Genomic DNA, 14,641 nt, shown 5'->3' with positions numbered 1-14,641 from the left:
CGACCAATCAATTCAAATATGCAGGGTAGGTGCATATCTCGCCTTGGCTCCACTCTTCAGTCAACCCTGTTCTGCGCATGCGCGCATGTATGCGCATGTGCACACATTTTTTTGCGGCTCCCAGTTTTTCCTTTTGTGAGGGAACCGGTTCCGACTGGCTCTTTCACTGTTTCAGGTTGCTGACCCCTGGCCTACGACCCGGACTGCTATTTATGCCTTCTTTTAAATATTCTTCCACGGACTTGCTCGCCCTCAGGGGTGCTCCCCCCTCCTGGGTGCGACCCGCCTTGCCAGCCGATTATAACCTCGAGGAAGGGCCCATTTATTGGGACCCTGAGAGTTGGCTGGGCACGGGTAGGGGCCTTCGACGTAGACCTAATAAGAGGCCCCTGATTATTTTTCTGTCAAAATTTTTTAGGGGGTTAGGGAGGCGGGAGGGTTCTTTTGGTTGTTTGGACAAGGGGGGCTATCCAACAACCGCTGTTCTGGCTAGTGCCGATGTAGATCGCAGGGGGGAGGAGCGGAGGTCGGTTACCTCCGGGGCTCCAGGGCTGGTCGTGGGGCTACCTATTCCCACGACATCAGGGAATGGCAGCAGATGTAGGAGCAGAGGGCCGTATCGATCTCGGGGAAGGCCTCTCCGCTGTTTACAAGCGGTGGGGCACTCCGACCCTCTGGCTCTACCCCAAGGTCCCGGGAGTGAGGGTGTGCAGCCCCCTGAGCTCCGGCTGGTGTATTTGAACGCCAGGTCTGTCTCTAATAAGGCTCCTCTCGTCCGTGATCTGGTCGAGGGTGAGCAGGCGGACCTGGCTTGCATCACGGAGACTTGGTTGGGCCCAGAGGGCGGGATTCCTCTGGTTGACCTTTGCCCACCAGGTTTCCGGGTGCTGCACCGGCCTCGGGCTCAGGGTAGGGGTGGGGGTGTGGCTGTTGTTATGAGGGAGACCTTATGTCCGCGGGAGGCCACTGTTCCTCAGATAGTCGGGTGTGAGTCTCTCTTTCTGAGATGCGGCCCTGGTGCGCAGTTGGGCTTGCTGCTGGTGTACCTTTCACCTAGTCACGCAGCAGCAGCCCTGCCTGAGCTGCTCGATGTCCTCTCTGGGCTGGTGGTTGAGTTCCCGAAACTTATAGTTTTGGGGGACTTCAATCTACCATCGCTGGGAGGATCATCTGAGTTGGCTCGGGAGTTCATGGCTTCCATGACGGCCATGGACCTGACGCAAGTAATTTCGGGACCGACTCATGAGGGAGGCCACACCCTTGACCTAGTTTTCTTATCTGGACGGTGGTTAGATGATCTTGGTGGGGGCTCTCCAATTATTATGCCCCTGTCATGGACCGATCATCATCTCCTGCGGCTGGTCTTCCGTTTTGCCACCCCCCGCCGTGGGTGTTTGGAACCAATTAAATGGTACCGCCCCAGACGCTTAATGGATCCCCAGAGGTTCCAGGCAGCGCTGGGGTCCCCACCTGCCTCCCTTGCTCACAGCTCGGCAGACGCCTCAGTGGAAGCCTGGGAAAGGACGGCCACTGAGGCTCTTGACCGGGTTGTACCCCTGCGGCCCCTGACCCGGTGCAGATCCCGTCGAGCTCCATGGTTCTCTGCGAAGCTCCGGGAGATGAAGCGTCGGAGACGGGGTCTAGAGAGCGGTTGGAGGTCCAGCCGATCCGAATCCGACCGATTGCGACTAAGAGCCTACATTAGGTCTTATCTCGCTGCGATAAGGGAGGCGAGGTCAAACTACTTCGCCACCCTTATCGCGTCCGCAGATAATCGCCCGGCCGCCCTGTTTAGGGTGACTCGCTCCCTCCTAAATCAGGAGGTGAGGGAGGATCCCTTGCAGGGTCGTGCCGAGGAGTTTAACCAACATCTGTCGGACAAAATCGCTCGGATTCGGACCGGTCTGGACTCTGACTGGGCAGAGTCTGACGATCAGGACACGGGCGGTCTTGTCGATATCACCTGGGAGGAGTTTGATTCTGTGACTCCGGAGGAAGTGGACAGGATCATGGGGAGGCTGAGCACCACCACATGTTTATTGGACCCGTGCCCTTCCTGGCTGGTCTATGCAGCCCGGGAGAGGACACGCAGCTGGTTCCAGGCAGTTATATCGACTTCTCTGAGTGAGGGTAGCTTCCCCGCCGTCTTGAAAGAGGCGGTGGTGAGGCCTCTCCTCAAGAAGCCTGCCTTGGACCCAGCTGTAATGAACAACTTTCGTCCTGTCTCCAACCTTCGCTTTCTTGCGAAGGTTGTTGAGAGTGTGGTGGCGCATCAGCTCCCTCTGGTCCTGGATGAAGCGGATTATCTGGACCCGTACCAATTGGGTTTCAGGCCCGGGCACAGCACGGAGACGGCATTGGTCGCGCTGGTGAATGATCTCTGGAGGGCTCGGGACAGGGGATATTCCTCTGTTCTAGTCCTATTAGACCTCTCGGCGGCTTTCGATACCATCGACCATGGTATCTTGCTGCGGCGTCTCAGGGGACTGGGAGTGGGAGGCACAGTTTTACAGTGGTTCTCCTCCTATCTCCAGGGACGTTCGCAGTCGGTGTTGGCAGGGGGGCAGAGGTCGACCGCGAGGTCTCTCATTTGTGGAGTTCCTCAGGGGTCGGTCCTCTCGCCTCTCCTGTTCAACATCTACATGAAACCGCTGGGTGAGATCATTCGTGGCTTTGGAGTTGGGTATCATCAGTACGCTGATGATACCCAACTTTTCCTTTCGACCCCAAACCACCCCAGTGATGCCCTCAACGTGATGTCCCGTTGCCTGGAGGCGGTTCGGGTCTGGATGGGGAGGAACAGACTTCAACTCAACCCCGACAAGACTGAGTGGCTTTGCATACCTTCATCCCGGGTTTATTCGGACATTCCACCTCTGGCTATGGGGGGTGAACTATTACCCCCCGTAGATAGGGCTCGCAACTTGGGAGTCCTCCTAGATTCTCGGCTCACCTTGGAAGACCATATAGGAGCTGTGACTAGGGGGGCCTTCGCCCAGGTTCGCCTGGTGCGCCAGTTGCGGCCCTATCTTAGCCGGGATGATTTGTGCACGGTCACTCATGCGCTCGTGTCCTCTCGTCTGGACTACTGCAACGCTCTCTACATGGGGCTGCCCTTGAGGACCACCCGGAAGCTCCAACTGGTACAGAATGCAGCCGCGAGAGTTGTGTTGGGAGTCTCCCGATACTCCCACGTTACACCTCTGCTCCGTGAGCTGCATTGGTTGCCAGTTGTCTTCCGGGTGAGATTCAAGGTACTGGTAACAGTGTTTAAAGCCCTCCATGGCATGGGGCCGGAGTACCTTAGGGAACATCTGCTGCCGGCATCAAGCTCCCTGCGCCCTGTGCGTTCCCACAGAGAGGGCCTCCTCAGGGTGCCACCGATCAGAGAATGTCGATTGGTGGCCCCCAGGGGGAGATCCTTCTCTGTGGGCGCCCCGGAGCTGTGGAATCAGCTACCGGTAGAGCTCCGGATGGCGCCCGATCTTCGCTCCTTTCGTCGCGATCTCAAGACGTTTCTGTTTGTTCAAGCCGGCCTAGCCTGATGGGGATTGGTGGGGTTTTTTATTTTTGGTGTCTTAATTTTAACTTGGTGTTTTAGAATTTTATTCTAATTGTTTTAACTTGGGCAATCATTTAATCTTTTTTTTAATGTTTGTATTTAGTATTTTATTCTGCCCTGTGAACCGCCCTGAGTCCTCAGGGAGAAGGGCGGTATACAAATATTATTAAATTAAATTAAAAATTAAATTAAATATTAGGCAGTTAGCTCTGCTGGCTTGGGAATTCTGGGAGCTGAAATCCACCCATCTTAAAGTGGCCAAGGTTGAGAAATACTGCTGTAGCCTATATTTAATTTTTAATTCTTATTAGTACCTTAACATTTGCAATTTATTTATGAGATTATACAGCTCTGCTGCCTTGGGAATTCTGGGTGTTAACGTCCACCCATCTTAAAGTGGCCAAGGTTGAGAAACATTGAGCTATGGAATAACATTTCTAAAAAAAACCAGAAAAAAATAATGGGGGAAAAAAGGACATACTAACAGAAAAGGATATAGGAAGCTCAGGGATGAACTGTGAAGACCTTGGTGCTCTCTGAACTTGGTTGTTCACTTGTAGACATGTTACCCGACTAAATAACATTTTCAATGCTCCTTCAGTGTACTGGAGATGCTACCTAATCAGGTAATGAAACATCTGCAAGCAAACAATCAAGCTCAGAAAAGACCAAGGACTCCACAAAGAAGACATACGCAGATAGTTAACATTAGCACACAAGATAACCATCTACTTAAAATGGGAAAGAGACAACTGGCTGAAGATCTCAAAGAATGTAAGCTGTATAATCTTGTTTTAAAATATGGTGTACTACAGTAGCCGGTCATGATAGCTCTAATGAGCAACAGAGTGTATAGTAAATAAGTGATACACAGAATATTTGTTTGGCATGTTAATTTAACACAGCTGCTCTTACTGGAAGGTTTGGCTACATTAATTGAAGGAAACAGCAAATATGTTGAACCTGTTGCTTCCAACCTATTGCTGCTTGACAACGTGATTCCAAATAATCAAGAATCTGAGCACCCTCACTTAATTATTACTGTTAACAGCACATGCATTTTCTTCCAGAAGTGAGAAAGCAGAACTGAAGATACAGAATTGAGATATACAGCACATATTTGGAATAGAATTGCCTTCTCTCTTTCATCCTTCCCTCATCGAGTCACACAACCACATGCCTTATTTTCCTAAACTGAGATATTATGAGAGATAAATATAAAGCAAGTTTTAAACCTTCTTAAACAGAAAAAGGAATGCAGCAATTTAGGTGTTACTTCTTGCTTGCTCTTAGTGCAAATTAGCCAGTAATATACAAATAATGTACCGGTGTAGTAGATCCTGGAGGAATATAGAACAGCGGCACCCCATTTCGAGTGCTTTCAGGAATAGTGAAATGCTCTGGGACACTGTCAAATGACTGTAGATGAACCAGCATCTGATCAGTTTGGTTGATACTGAAAAGTGAACAACAGCAACAAAAATCCCGCTGAAGGTCTTTAAGTCACAATTTATATCCTATTAGAGATGGACACGATCAGTTCAAGACAATCCCTAACTCCCATTAAAGAGGTTTCTCTAGAACAGACATGTCAAACACAAGGCCCGGGGGCCGGATCCGGCCCGTGAAGTGGTTTCATGTGGCCCACGAAGCCATCCTGGAAACAGTGAGGGAATGGCCCCCAATGCCTTGGCCCTGGCCCAGAGACCCTCCTTCTGCCAGAGACCCTCAGATCTGTCCCACTCCTGCCCAGGCCCCCATAGGCACCCTTGATGCGAACGATGTAGAGCTGGCCACGCCCACCCAGTAGGCCATACACACTCTAGCCACACCCACCCAGTAGGCCACGCCCACCCTGGCCATACCCACCCGGCCCCCTGAGGGCAACCGCAATGCTGATGCGGCCCTCAATGAAATTGAGTTTGACACCCCTGCTCTAGAACCAAACAGGTATTTTTTTGCCTAACACTGAAGTTCCCTCTAAGGTCCAAACAGAAACGATTATGGTCAATCATGGTGAATTAACAGTTCCTAGTTTAGAAACATTGTTCACATTAACATTCTTTGTTGGGACTAAACGTTTAAACAAACTAAAGGGCAGCGTTACATTTTGCCCAAACCCTTGGGGGGGGGAAAGCCCCACTGAAAGGGCACACCAAGGAAATCTTTACCTTTGCAAGGTGTTCCAGAAGCGGCGTATCACAGTGGTGCGATAGAGGCTGGTGATGGGCTTTCGTACGGTGCAGCTGATGTCATGCAAAATGTCATAGCTGCCCTCCATAGTCACTTCCACCCATGTGCTACGTTTTGAAGGCTCTAGAGGCCAGGGGGCCACTGCCAAATACTCAATTCTCATATTGTGCTTCCATAGCAGGATGAGCTTCACTTCCAGTAGAGTACCACCTGTAAACGTGCAAGAGAAATGAGGAATGTGTTCCAATAGAACAGCACTAGCCCCCTTCTTCACAAAGTCTACCTTTGTAAAATATTAAAACACAGCTTGGGCCCAAATCAGCACGTTTATATGTCAGATTAATTTCTACTATCTGATGTCTATTTCTGGTTTTTGATGGCGATCTTACTAATTTATCTAGGTTGTTCTGAACGTTATGCTCCAGTGAATGGCGATGTTGGAAGAGCCAGAAAAAAGTCTGTAGGAATACAGTCCATATTTAATATTTCCAGCTTTAATTCATGGGTGTCAAACTCGATCGCATCACGTGACGTATCGTGATGTTTTTTGCCTTTGTGAAGCCAGGGTGGGCGTCGCCTGCACGTGACGCATCTGGCCCGCAGGCCACCAATTTGACACCCCTGCTTTAACTGATCTCAGAACTTGGAGTTCCAAGTTCCGATACCCCATTAATGTTTTCTAGGATGGGAAGCATAGCAACGACAAAGTCATTTTTAAAAAAAAACAAAGTAACAATTTCAGTCTCAGTGTAGTTAAATGATCTATTTTGCTTGCCATCTTGGACCACTGTGAAATATTGTTTTCAATGAAAAGTAGATAAAACAAGATTTCCCATTTTTTTATTTTAAAGATTTATATACTATAATTAAAGAAACGCAGACCAACAATGGAACTTCTAACAATTACAATTCATTACAGTAACTAACCCAGCTACTGATAAACAGGCCACTATAGTAACAAATACTGCCCTTACGCAGAATCCTACTAAATACCATTTGTTGGACAAGATGATGGAATTTTGCCAACTCTACTCACAAATCTTAAGCATGAATCAGGCACTAGCAGCATTCAGAAACAAAATATGCATTTGGCAGTCAATCCCCATAAAACAAAAAATTATTTTGGCACATTTCTATTCCACTATTCTTTCATGGAACTCAAAGCACTGCTTGTATTCACAGTAATTTTTGAGTTGTTGGCTTGTTAAGACAAACTAATTGGGAGTACCCAAATGAGCTGGAATTTGACAATAAATTTTACAGACGTAATTTTAAGAGATGCTCCACAACTTGAGTTATATTCAAGAAGTAGGATCATCTCCTAGTACTATTTCTACAACTTTCAGAATGCTTAATACTGTGAAATTCAGCATGATTGATTTCCAGATCACGTGGTTCATTCTAGACTTCGTTTTTGTGGGGTGTTGGATGCTTGAAGCCTGTGCAACACCCCTATTTTGCACTAAAAAAAACCCTCACTCCCAAAACGTACAGTATTTTCAGCCTTACCTCCTTCAATGACTTCTAGTGTGTCCCAAGCCATCCCTTATGGGACTTAGAAAAATGCAGCCCCCAGATAGAAAATAATGCATGTCCCTGATCACAATTGGCAACATACCCTGCCCAAAACAGACTAAGAACACTGAATAATCACCTTTTGTAATATTGACTTCACGGATACTATAGCCTTCTCGTAGCCGCACAGAGAGTATACTAATAAGATCAGCATGGACCTCCTTTTCTGTATGCTTCTTTCGCCTCAAGGCAAGGGCTGGGTTGCTGCTTGCAGAAACAAGATGTTCATTGAATAATCTGTGCTGGGAGACTGCAATGATAGCAAACACCATGCAAGTGTTATTTACAAACTGTTCTATCCTGCAAACTATTTCTTCCTCCCTATGAGGCTATGAGCCACTCCAGGGAGCTCAGTGCAGGGATTCAAGCATTTTATTGTGTCCCTTTGCACATGGGTGACAAATGTAGCTGTGTAAACAGTAAACATAGCACTATTTTTCCTCATCCTGCACATCATCACCTGCAGCAATAATGAAGGCTAGGCAAATCACTGTAACTCTCAAAGCATCTAAAGAGAAAAATGAATCCGTTCAATCTGTTTATAGCTAGCTACCATTTTATTTAGCTTTAGTTAATATAGCTTTCAAAACTTGAAAGTGGCAAAGAACTCATAGAACTATAGAGACCATCTATTCCTTTAGCTCTTGCAAAACCCATTATTTTCACTAATCATGGACTACTATTTAGTCCAACAGTTCAATCTGACCCAAGATTCTTGGCACTGGTGAAGATAGGGTAAATAGGCTAGATAAGACTGAGAAACTACATCTAAGTCCATGGAAGATAAGCTTACCACAGTAATATTCAGGATTCAAGGATTCCCCACTGCGCAGAAAGGAATACGGGAGAAAAGCTTTATGGTAGACATTTATGTCTAAACTAGAAGGCTCAACTTCAGGACATGTGGAAAGGTATGTGCCAAATGTTGCCATTGCAATGAACTTCATGAGCTCAACATTAGGAACATGACCAAAACTGCAGTCATAAGAATAGACTCCTCCCACCTGCAAGAGAAAAAGAATGCACAGAAATATTGATAACTTTATCAATAACAGACTCTCTCACTTACGTTGCACTTAGCTCCATTTCAATTCAGATGTCAGTGCTGTAGTTGTAACGACAGAAAACATTTCTATACATAGCATACTTTTATTCTGATCTCTAAGCCAGAAAGACATTAGAGAGAAGCAAGTCTTATTACCACCGGTATTTTTCCCCTACCCTGAATTGTTGCATGAAATTGCCCTGCCACTGAAAGGTGCAAAGTTTCCAGTGGGTTTGCATACTTGCATAAATCTAAATGTATACCTTATCTGTAACTGATAAAAACTGAAGTTTCAAACCAAATAATGTATATACATGCATCCGCATACTGTACACATACACATATACGTGTATACACACATATGAACTAAATGTTGAGACTTGATCTATTTCACTGTTTAAATCCTTCTCATGAGCCAGGAACCAGAGAAATCTTAACACACTAGCTAAGTTCACATAGCAGCTAAATCATGTAAGGCCTCATTTTGACTTAGTATGCTATTAGCCTTTGAAAGTTTATCTTAGTACAATGACTCTTATTCTCAACTTGCTCCTTGAATAATCAACTACAGATATATCTTTAACTGGGTAGGTTAAAGGCTAAGTTAGCTTCTCCAAGCAAAGTATGCAATCCTTTGCATTGTTTAGATAAAAACAACGTATTAAAGACGAGGGGGAGGGAGAAATAAAAGTCATATATATATAACCTGTATTTAAGGTACAACCAAAATTGAGCATATGTGAATTTGTGCAAGCAATAGCCAAAGGGATGACTGCAAATCAGAGTTGATCCAAAATTTGTTGTCATCTTACAAAAATCAAAATCTCCTCTTCCCATAAACTGAACATAACAAAAGTTAATCAGATCACTGCTAGGTATTCTTTGCACACTGACTCCTTGTCTAACAACCATTCAAAGTTACAACCATATAAAAAAATCCTTTGCAAATAATTCTTAGATTTATGATTGTTGCAGTATTCCAGGGTCATATAATCACAACTGGCTTGTGACAAGCGATTTAATAGAAAAGGCAGAAGCAAAATTCTAGTCACGGTTATGTGATGCTTCACTTAGCAGCCAATAATTATTTGCTTAACGACCAAACAGGAAGTAAGTTCATAAACCTGTCTTGATCATTGGTTTATCTTCTTAGCAATTGTGGCCTGATCAGTCCCAATGACGGCTGTTAAACAAGGAGTATCTATATTAAATTCAAAAGCATTACATGCACTTCTGCAGATATCCACTGAGAAGTAAGATCCACTAAATTTAACAGGAGCTACTTAAACCAGAAGTAACTATGGATTGCAGCCTTAATGATCAAACCATGAATCAGCATTTGCTCATGAACTACTACAACTAGACTTCTGGTATCATTATATTCATAAATAATAATTTTTCCTTCTGTTATAAATGAATACTGAAAAGGTCAATACATTAACAAGCACTAGCTTTTATATTGTCATGAGAGGCAGATGGGCTCCGTCTTTAATATTAGGATGGCCCTAAGTACTGTACATTCACAATTATGCAATAATGCGCCAGCAGCCAGTGTACTTTCCACAGCACCTGAATAAAAGAGCAGGCCACAGTCCCACTGCGCAGTTGATTGAGCAGAGTCTCACAGACTGCTACATCTGGCACACTGGTGACACCATCTGTGATCACAATGATCCCTTCGAATAATAACAACAACAATTATCAGCACTGAAGAGACATGAGTGAACATTCCATCATCAAAGGCAAGACTTAGGTTCCGAGAGAGATTTGCAAGTGGCAGAGCTAAGGAAAAATAACTAACTAGAAAACAGCAATGGCCCTTTTCCTGAATCTATAACAAGATACATATTAAACAAAAGTGATGTCAAGACCAGTCTAAAATAAATAAATAAATAAATAAATAAATAAATAAATAAATAAATAAATAAATAATCCTATTGGCCCACTGTAATTTTTATATTCAAAATTAGGTCCTATTGGCCTTTTGCAATTAAAAAGGGCTGATGGCACCGAAAGGATTATTTGCAGTAAGTAGTTTTTTCCCCCAATTATACCGATTTCCAGCATGTGTTTTATAATACTACAATTGTAGTTTTAATACCTTTTATGTGGAACATCTACAATAATCAGTGAAACGGCTTGCCTCCAGAAATAGTGAGTGCTCCATCACTGAAGTTTTTCAAGAAGAGACTGGACAGCCACTTGTTCAGAATGATATAGGGTTTCCTGCTTGAGCAGGGGGTTGGACTAGAAGACCTCCAAGGTCCCTTCCAACTCTGTTAGTCTGTTATTCATTCACAATTAAATCATTGCAGCTATCCTCTTGTACTGTGCTCAGAGAAAAAGGCTTGTTGTAGGTAGTCTGAAACTACAGAAAAACCTCAACAAGCATTCCAAAGCAAAGAACTCAACAACTCTGTGCATTGGAACTGATTTACTTCTAGGCTTAGAGAAGCAAAGCGCAAAACCTTGCAATGTTGCAAATGCCGTAGTTATTACCATAGAGGAAAAAACAGAAGACTAAGCTATGTATTCTGTTGCTCTTGGAGGAAAGATAGGATATATAAATTTAACGGAACTGTCTCTAGACAAGAGTATACAAGATTAACTTAATTTCCCTTCTTTGTCTCCCTTTATCTAATTAAACGTAAGAGATGGACTCTAAAGGTTTTTTAAAAGATCCCACTCACCTGCAGTAGAGTTGGAAGGAAGCAGCTGCAATGCCAAAATTCCCTGTCGAATCATACTGACAAGTCCAACATCAGCTGTAACCATTGAAACCCCCAACTTCTTCCCTGGAATTTCCTGAGAGTCACAAATATGTTCCTGGTTAAGGGATGACAAGTCCGCCTGCAAGAACAGAAGAAATTCTATTAGCTATACCTCAGAAGTATTCATTTTTCACCACAGGTACCTCAAGCCTTTCTTATTAAAACTCTCAAAAGTCAGTTTCCATTGATTCATTGGTCCATATAAATATAACTAGACTACTGGAATTCTCTCTACATGGGGCTCTACCTGAGGCTGCCCTTGAAGATCATCTGAACACTTAATCCAGAACAGCATTCAATGGCCTAAATAATGATGGGTAGTTTTACTTATATACCAGGTTTTACTTATATACCAAGTCTTCACCTATCAGTCCACTTCCAAGGATAATTTGAGATGCTAGTTATTATCTTCAAAGCCTTTAAAACTCAGGGTCCGGTTTTCCAGTAAGAACTAGGAGACAGGTCCTGCAGAGGATCCTGTCCTCTATAGCGTTGCATCAGAACAGCAGAACCAGACCTTCTCAATGGTGACCCCTTCCTGTGCAACAGTTTGCCTTCTTATATGCAAACCCTGACTAATACTTTCTTGTAAGTCTTCTCAGGGGTTGGCTAAGACGAGCATATTATCAACAGAAGTTAAATGTGTAATTATTTGAACTGGATTAATGCACAACAGTGCCACTAACTTTTCCAGGCAACAAGATTTCCTAAAATATAATCCATGTCTGTATTGAATAAAAGTAGCAAGAGGAAATACCATCCTAATGGAGTCCAGTTTTAATGGAGAAATGTTGATTGTGGATTCCATATGTTGCCATTCAACCCAACAGTTTGCAGCGTGATTTTTAAAAAAACCTTCAGCATATTTTAGATGTAATTCCATACGCTAGAAGCCTGATCCAAGATGCTGTCATAGTGCATGCTATCAACTGTTGCTTTGAAGACCAATTACTTGACAAAATTTAAGCTACAGTTGCAATAGTTACTTCATCATTGCAACTCCATGCAGATCTAAACCCAAGTTGACTTTTCTAGTTCTTTCATCACAGTTGAGAAACATTTTCCACAATTTTGTAATCAATATAGGTAAAGGTAAAGGTTCCCGCGCACATGCATGCTAGTCGTTTCCAACTCTAGGGGCCGGTGCTCATCTCCGTTTCAAAGCCGAAGAGCCAGCGCTTGTCCGAGGATGTCTCCGTGATCATGTGGCCAGCATGACTAGACACCAAAGGTGCACGGAACGCTGTTACCTTCCCACCGTAGTGGTCCCTATTTTTCTACTTGCATTTTTTTTTACGTGCTTTCGAACTGCTAGGTTGGCAGAAGCTGGGACGAGTAACAGGCGCTCACTCTGTTATGCGGCACTCGGGATTCGACCCACCAAACTGACGACCTTCTGATCGATAAGCTCAGCGTCCTAACCCACTGAGCCACCACGTCCAATCTCTATGTGGTTATGTTTTTTTCTTTTTTGTGTAATTGGAAATCAATGTTTATTTATGTTTTTGATAAGATTTCAGCTTCCTATATTTTCCTGAATAAAACTTCAAATATAGAAATCAAGTTACCAAGGCAGGATATCGTTTGAAGAACTATATATCTGGACCAACCTCATCTGATCTAGTGCTTTCCATACTTCAAGCAATCTAATGGATTTTTTTAATTTTTCCCGGCTTGGTGAACCTTTATAAAATATACTGTTTTTTCTGTTTATGGATTTACAATTAATACTAGCATTTAGAATAGTGGGGGTTGGATGGTTTAAAATTTACTTAAAATATTTCTGTTGTTCTAATTTGTCTTTTTTGTTACATATAAATTTGTTATTTTATGATATCACTAATCAGAACTATATACACCCTTTCATCTGGCAACCACATTCTGTCCCCTAAATTTGAAGTCAAATGGCCACTAAGCAAACATGTGACACAGAGAAAAAGAGATATACTGCAAAGATTATTGATTGTTGCTGTCTCATTTAGATAAAGGTCTCTCGTAAACCTATGCCAGCATTATTTCCACTCCAGCTTGCATTTATTAGGCAGACAAAATTTGGTTGCAAGTGTGCACACTGGTCAGAAAATGTTTAATTACTGTCATATTTGTGAATGGACACAAAACAAGGTAGCGTTAAATAAGGAGTGTATTTTCTCACTGGATATTTTATCAGCTGAAATAGTTTTCAATTCATCTTTTCTCCTGATTGTTCTAAATCTGTTACTTTGTGATTGCAATACAGTGTATTACTTTGAGTAGCTTGCTTTTTCACTAAACCAGGCTTCTTGCCTTAAGATTTGAGCTGGCTAAAGCCATTTTCCTTTGAACGGATAACTGTTTCAGAACTTCCCCAGACTTTGTTTTCTTAAATAACCTTATCTGCTGTACAATGAATAACATTTTCACTTCCAAAAAAGATTTAGTAGCTGGGTTAGTATGTACTTATATTGTACAGCTAGTTTTCAGTAGCATCTATTTCTGTTTATTTTGTTTAGCACTAAGAATATTGAGACAAAATTTCATAGCATACTATCCCCAAGAGGAAAGTTTGCCTAAGGACAATGGTGGCTGGACCACACCCTGTAAGACAGCTAAGTGTCTTTATACTAAGAAATGTTTGAGATTTCTAAAAAAAAATATTGCCAAATATACCTCTTGAAATCTCTTTGAAGTAAGATATCAGCAAAAAACAACAGAGCAATTATAGTACGATTTCAGTTAGGAAACATTAGAGCACGGGTCGGCAACCCGCGGCTCCGGAGCTCTTTGAGCCGTCTCCTGCGGCTCCCAGTCGCCCGGTGCGCGCGCACCTCTCCGAACGGGCGGAGGTGCGTGCGCACCACTCCAAAGGTTTGGAGAGCTGTGCGCGCACCTCTCTCGCACCTCCGCCCGAACACCCGTTTGGAGACCTGCTGGTATTCGGGCGGAGATGCAGTTTGGAGACCTGCTGGTGCCGGTTTAGAAAGCTGCCGCAGCCCGCAGCAACTTTCTAAACCGGCACCAGCAGGTCTCCAAACCGCTGTTCGGGCGGAGCTGCACGTGCACCTCTCCAAAGGTTTGGAGACCTGCGCGCGCAGCTCCGCCCGAACACCCATGTCGAGACCTGCTGGTGTTCGAGCGGAGGTGCAGTTTGGTGTTGTGACTCAGGGCCAGCCTGTGGGTCCGGCAGCCGGCTCAGATGTCTCGGATGACTCAGATGAGGGGGAGGAGGAGTGTGTGGGAGACGAACCGGCTGATGATGGCTTGGAGGCTTCGCAGAGCCCCCAGCCGGGGCCCTCTTCTCAGCTGCGTGAGCCCGATAGTGCGGAGGATGATGACCCACAGCTGGCCCTGTTCAAGGACGCCCGACGCAGGAGGCAGTCGAGCAGGACCAAACAGAGAAAGGCTGTGGGACTCCTCGGGAGGAGGCACAGGGAGGCCACGCCCTGATCTCTAAATAAAAGGAGTGTTTGGGGAAGGGCTGGTTGCTGAAAGCAACCCTTCCGTTTGAGGATTCAA

The 14,641-nt window shown here is 44.4% G+C and overlaps 1 protein-coding gene across 1 annotated transcript in view; it reads right to left on the bottom strand.

The window, feature by feature from the left end:
* The window catches only part of SZT2 (SZT2 subunit of KICSTOR complex), a 103,129-nt gene that overhangs the window by 73,640 nt on the left and 14,848 nt on the right, over window positions 1-14,641 (bottom strand). The window contains exons 6-11 of the mRNA XM_081323409.1: window positions 11,066-11,225; window positions 9,945-10,051; window positions 8,124-8,334; window positions 7,410-7,580; window positions 5,734-5,965; window positions 4,889-5,018 (exon numbers count right to left, since the gene is read on the bottom strand). Of these exons, the coding sequence (XP_081179535.1) occupies window positions 4,889-5,018; window positions 5,734-5,965; window positions 7,410-7,580; window positions 8,124-8,334; window positions 9,945-10,051; window positions 11,066-11,225 (1,011 nt within the window). The remainder of the gene's footprint in view (window positions 1-4,888; window positions 5,019-5,733; window positions 5,966-7,409; window positions 7,581-8,123; window positions 8,335-9,944; window positions 10,052-11,065; window positions 11,226-14,641) is intronic.

The sequence above is a fragment of the Vipera berus genome (assembly GCF_964194415.1).
Source record: "Vipera berus genome assembly, chromosome: 3".
NCBI classification, from domain to species: domain Eukaryota; kingdom Metazoa; phylum Chordata; class Lepidosauria; order Squamata; family Viperidae; genus Vipera; species Vipera berus.
This window is presented reverse-complemented; position numbering and strand designations above follow the sequence as displayed.